Below are 6,551 nucleotides of genomic sequence, written 5' to 3' on the forward strand. Positions count from 1 at the left end.
TCCTGAATAAAATCATATTTTATTTGTTTAATTTAAATAGCTGGAGACTAAAATGCAATTATGCAAATGTGAATTTCACACAGTTGTTCTAGCTAAGTAAACTGGGGAAAAAATTCTAGATACCTAATTACACTCAAAAAATGACGATTGTTGTTTGTTCAAACTACTTATTTAAAATGAGCTGAAACAACACAATTATTGAGTGTTTTTTGTGACAACTTTTTTTACATTCAATCCACTTAAATTTGTACAAGTAATTAGTTAACTTAATTCCTTCATGTTGTCCCAACCAAATCCATTGTGTGGAACCCAGCATTCTTACAGAATAAATCCTACAGGAACTTGAATGGAATCCAAAATGCCATTGCCGTCAAATGACTCTCCATCGCTGTTTGTTTGTCAGAGACTGACAGCGCGTGTTTATGTAAATATGTTTGTTAGGTATTCATGAGACGCAATGTAATATGGTACAATATCCTCAGCGGCGGCAGCCAAACTGTAATCCCCAGCTCCATAACTGTGCAGTAATCCAGCTGAATTGGGTGGGATTTTTACTCAGGAAGAGCATCAACTATACATTACATAAGCTTTGTGAATTTCTAATGGAGCTCTGGGTATTGGACAAAGAGTTTGAGGGGAAATTTATGCAGAAAAGACCATCGCTTGAGTATATCGCTAAAATTATGTAACTCTGCATATTGTTTTGAAGTGAACTGCAACTGCATTCAGATGATTTTGTCATTAATGATGTTTCGCCTTAATAACTTGCTGAATTTGTTTGATGTTCATCTACTTATTTGACAAGACTGTCCAAATGCCTTTTGTTTTATATTAAACCAAATATGCAGCTATGAAATAAACAAAAAAAAAAACTTTTCAGATTATAAACAGTTTTCTTCAGGTGCTCCTGTTTCCCCCACAAGTCTAAAGACATGTGGTATAGGTGAATTGGGTAAGTTCAATTGTCAGTGTATGTGTGTGAATGGAGAGTGTATGGATTGTTTCCCAGTGATGGGTTGCAGCTGTTAGGGCATCTGCTGCGTAAAAATAGCTTGGATAAATTGCGTTTCATTCCACTGTGTCGACCCTGGATTAACAAAGGGACTGAGCTGAAAAGAAAATGAATGAATGAATTTAGCTTTATTTAGCTTTTAAAATTAAGCTCTATACACTCAAAAAACATCATGGGTGTAACTTAATTTAATTATGACACATTCCACTTATTTGAATTGTTATTTCATCCTATTTTTGGCAAAGTTATTTTTGAACCAATGGTTATCCAGCCATTTATACAAGCTAAATATTTTTTTGTTTATTAAAATATGCAGCTTAGTGTCATGATTACCAGCGATCTCTAACACCAGAGGTCGCTGGTAAGAACTCACTTTCACATGGACTACATCTTATGAACTACAAATTCAGTCATGCCACACACACACACACACACACACACACACACACACACACACCTGCTCCAAGTCTCCACTGATTGCACTCCCACAGCTGATGCTGCTTCTGGACTGATTACACACACTACTTTAGCAGCACACACACTCACTTCATGGCTGAGTCTTGTTATCTGTAAAGTGACATTACAACGCGTTTCCCTTAGTCTTGTTCCTCCGTGTTTTGACCCTTGCCAAGTTTGTCTGTTTGTCCATGTTCACTGCCTGCCTTCCGACCTCTCGCCTGTTATAGTAACTACGATTCTGGATTTGCCTTTATTCATCTGTTTGCACCTGTGTTGACCCTTGCTTGCCTGACTACCGAATAAACCTGCACTTGGATCCTAACGTTGTCTCTGTCATCCACGTATTACGCTTTGAAATAAAAAAAAAAATTTGAAAATTCTCAGTTTTTCTGGAAAATCATATCGAGGTTAGTAGATTATAAGTAATTTATTAACACTTATTAACAAACATTTATTTTGTGTTTTATTGTTTCTGGACTTGAACCAGTGACCTTGCTGTGAGGCAACAGTGCAAACCACAGAGCCACTGTGCCGCCCTTTTTTTAGTTGAATCAAATATTTATTTATTTTTGCTCATCTCAAGTTACAATAAATTAAATGATGAATAAATAATCAAAAATAAGTTAAACTTTGTATAACTTAAAATAAAATTAGTTGTAACCCGATGAATGATTTGACATTTCTTGTCTTGACTTTTTGTCTTGTCGTTTTTTACAGCATGGAGATAAAATATACCCCAATAAGCTTAATATACAACTTCCAAAAATCATATTCAGCATTGTAGCAATGGTTAATAATTACAAATAAAAAAGCTTGTAACTCGTCCACAGACAGCAAATATCTTCTCCCTTTGTGTATCCAAACTCCAGCGCACTGAAATTGAAGTTAACCAGCTTTTGTCCTCCACGGAGCTAATATAAGAGCACATCACGCAAATCCCCAAACCTGCGGCTTTGATGTGACACAGCAGACGGTGTCCAGATCTGAAACCAGTTTACAGTAAACGTCTTAACTCTGGATTTCATTCAGAAATGGAGAAAAAGTTTATTACTGAGAAGATGGGCTCATATTGATGGTTATGTAACTTATGGGAATACCTCAAACGCTTTTTTATAGCTCGATATAAGATATCAGCACACTCTCCTGAGAGTAAAAACACTTTTAATGCGTTTTTTGTGTTGGGGTTTACTGGAAGAACATCCCATTGCAATAACACAAGAAATGTATCCCAGGCTAATAAAAGGTGAATTGTGAGAGCTGTGCAACCAGGGCTATTTATTTAATATCCAGTTAATTAAATAGAGTACATGGAAATGTATTGAATAAGCTTTTTTTTTTACTGGTACACTAGAACTATTCTTTTAAATATCTGCTTTTGCTGAGCGAAAATGAAAAACATAGTAAAAGCCTTTGCAAAATAATGTTTTATATCTGTCAAGCTTTTTCGGCAATGTTTTTGGCGTTTCCTTTCCTTCAGCATTGATTCTTGAAGTGTTACGTGAATCATTGTGATTTTTACAAAGTTAATTAACCTTATAATGCTCAGTGATATCCTGCCTATACATTCTTTGTAGGAAAGAAAGGGGATTTTAACATTCTTAACCCTTGTTTATTTCTGGTTTGTTTTGCTTAACCACTTTGCACCAGCTAGGTTATCTATACAGGTAAGTACAACATACACTGATGTTTTAACATATTACTTTCGACTGATTTATTAATGATCCTTTTTACATAAATGCTATTAATTAGATTTTGCTGCTTGCAAAATGATTTTAACATTCATACCTCCATTTAGCCGACTGTTTTTGTAAAGAGTTGAACTATTTATCGCAATGATCAATTTATAAACAACAAAAAAAGCTTTTAAAACACTGGAATAATTTTTTTTACATTTAAAACCACAGTTTTCCATTTTTTAGTTCCTTCTTTTGTCATCACTGTACTGTATATCATTATTCAATATTGGTCTATATGTGATTTTGTTTATCAATAAAAAGATTTACTGTCCGTGTTACTTGTATTTATTTGTAAGTGTTCTGATTCGGTAAAAGCAGCATGTGACCAATTTACATAAACCATTCATATATTTACCGTTCGTTTAAGTTTTTTTTTTTCCGAAGGACTCAACAGACCTATAATGTAAAATTAACATCGCTTTTTTATTTAATGTGACTCTTTTACCTGCTCTAATACTGTTTAATATGCAACATGTGGCGTTTATTAGTGTCGAAATAACGTGACGTCAATATGAGGTGCGCGAACGCGACAGGATGTCAGTTGCTACAGGTAACGTCATTACACCTGCTGTACATTTGGCACCAAAATGTTAATATTTATTATCAAAAATAGATGCTAACGCAATTTATTTTTCATTTTGCCTGCATTTTATTAGAGCGACGCCAAACGAAACCTCTAGCATTAGCAGAATCATAAAGCAGTGTGAACAGAGTTTGGCTAACGTTAGCCTAGGTTTTACAAAAGCTCATCTAGCACTTCTCGACATTAGCAACAGTCTTTTTAATTTTTTCCAACGTGTCAGCCAAGCGAGCCGAAAACATACTAAATGCCTTTGCAAATAATGTTTTATATCTGTCAATCGTTTTTTTTTCCTTTAGCATTGATTTTTATGTGATCATGTTTTTGTTATATATAGTTAATAATGTTATAATGCTACATGATATCCTGTGTATTAATAATTTATGGTTTAGTGTAGATGACAGCCAGTTTTATTTTTACACAGCACATAATAACAGGCATTTGCTTTGACTACATTATTTGTAAAATCTGTAACTGAGTTCACAAGATTTAAAGAGATGGAAATAGAATTTTGCTATTTCCAAGTTCTGTTGAACCTTAAAGAGGATATTTTGAAGGAGTTCGCTCAAACCTGAAAATTCTGTCATCATTCTGTCGTCATTTCTGTCATCATTTACTCATCTTTGAGTTTCTTCTATTAAACACAAAATAGGACATGAAGAAAGCTGAAAACCTGTAACCATTGACTTCCATAGTATTTGTTTTTCCTACTAGGGAAGTCATGGTTACATAATGCTACTGGTTTTACAGTTTTCTTTCAGCAGTTTATTTAGTGTAGATTCATTACAATTCAAGCATATTCAAGCATGCTTGTGTAAATGCTTATTTATATTTCATATTTGTAACTCTTTTTTTACCAGCTGTAAATGAAAATGGATGCTAAAAGTTCTTCCATTGATGGCAATAAAGAACCTTTATTTTTAAGAGCCTGCTCAGTCACACTGTTGCTTTGAATGCACTCGTAAATGTTATTTGTTTGCATTAATGTCTCATAATGCACCCTTAAAATCGGTAGTAGTTTTACCTTCCACAAAAATTTCTTTAAAATGAAAGAACGTTCTCTGGATTATTAAAAGGGTTAAAACAAAATGGTTCACTAAAAAGATTAGATCAAGATTATATGTCCTGTTTGTGTGTCAGATGTGAAGCAGGCCTTACCGATGGGATTGTAAAGCAACATAAGAGAATAGTTGTTTGAATACTCACTTTCCCTCTGACCCATAGCTGTTCATGCTGTCCTCGATGATTCATGGCTGCCTGTCGGACTGTACGACTGGGCATACTCTACTGCGAGTCCTGTCTCTGTACTCCTCTGAATGCCCTCAATCTGCGGCCCTCTGGTCTGAAGCAAAGAACGAGAGGTAAGTTTACATTTAAACTTGAAATTGTGCCACAAAACAAGCCTTAAAGGGATAGTTCACCCAAAAATTTAACTTCCGTCATAATTTACCTGTATGGGGTCTTTCTTCTGTTGAACACCAAAGGAAGATATACTGGAGGGGAAAAAGCCATTGATTTCCATAGTATTTTGTTCTACTATGGGTGACTTCTTGTTTTATGTTCAACAGAATAAAGACATTTATTTAAGTTTACCACTTGAGTGTATAGCTGCAAAATATATAATTTCAGCATCGTTATCGCAATGTGCACATTCACAATAGTCAAATCGCAGTATCTGTGAATGTCGATTTGGAACTCGAATTAACCAGAAAACACAGAAAACCCTAACAGAGTGAAAAGTTTTTAAGGCCTGTGACAAATAAAAGTATAATACAGATATAAACTCAATATCGATGTTAAAAGTATGAAATTCTTGCCAAATAGTTATTTAAAATAAATCAGATTTATATCACAATATACACTGACTGGCCACTTTATTAGGTACACCTTACTAGTACGGGGTTGGACCCCATTTGCGTTCAGAACTAGCCTTAATCCTTCGTGCCATAGAGTTAAAGGGTACTGAAAAATTCCTCAGAGATTTTGGTCCATATTGACATTATAGCATAAAGCAGTTGCTACAGATTTGTCGGCTGCACATCCATGATGCAAATCTCTCGTTCCACCACATCCCAGAGGTGCTCTATTGGATTGAGGTCTGGTGCCTGTGGAGGCCATTTGAGTACAGTGAACTCATTGTCATGTTCAAGAAAACCATCCTGAGATGATTCACAGCTTTACGACATGGCTTGTTATCCTGCTGAAGTAGCCATCAGAAGATGGGTACACTGTGGTCATAAAGGGATGCACATGGTCAGCAACAACTCAGGTGGGCTGTTGCCATGACACCATGGTCAGTAGTACTAAAGGGCCCAAAGTGTGCCAAGAAATATCCCCACACCATTACACCACCACCACCAGCCTGAACCGTTGATACAAGGCAGTATGGATCTATACTTTCATGTTGGTGCGCCCACTGAACTGCCCGCTCACTGGATGTTTTCTCTTTTCGTACAATTCTCTATAAACCCTAGAGATGGTGTGTTGCGTGAAAATCCCCAGTAGATCAGCAGTTTCTGAATGTACTCTGACCAGCCCTTCTGGCACCAACACCATGCCACATTCAAAAGCCCATTTAAATCACCTTTCTTCCCCATTCTGATGCTGCGGTTTGAACTAGCCGCAGATCGGTCTTGTCCATGTCTACATGCCTAAATGGCATGAGTTGCCGCCATTTGATGGACACTGCTCACTGCAGAGCCATTTGAGCTCCAGCGAGGGGGAGCTTGAGCTCTCGCTCCTCCTCCTGTAAGCTGTTTTAAAT

At 36.1% G+C, this 6,551-nt stretch overlaps 1 protein-coding gene across 1 annotated transcript in view; it reads right to left on the reverse strand.

Annotated features, from left to right (window-relative positions):
• Window positions 1-5,041, reverse strand: part of rims4 (regulating synaptic membrane exocytosis 4) — a 41,225-nt gene extending 36,184 nt beyond the window's left edge. Inside the window, exon 1 of the mRNA XM_056460538.1 lies at window positions 4,994-5,041. Coding sequence (XP_056316513.1) covers window positions 4,994-5,019 — 26 coding nt within the window. The 5' untranslated portion in view covers window positions 5,020-5,041. The remainder of the gene's footprint in view (window positions 1-4,993) is intronic.
• Between the last annotated feature and the right edge of the window lie 1,510 nt (window positions 5,042-6,551).

This window comes from Danio aesculapii, chromosome 6, assembly GCF_903798145.1.
Source record: "Danio aesculapii chromosome 6, fDanAes4.1, whole genome shotgun sequence".
Taxonomy (NCBI): domain Eukaryota; kingdom Metazoa; phylum Chordata; class Actinopteri; order Cypriniformes; family Danionidae; genus Danio; species Danio aesculapii.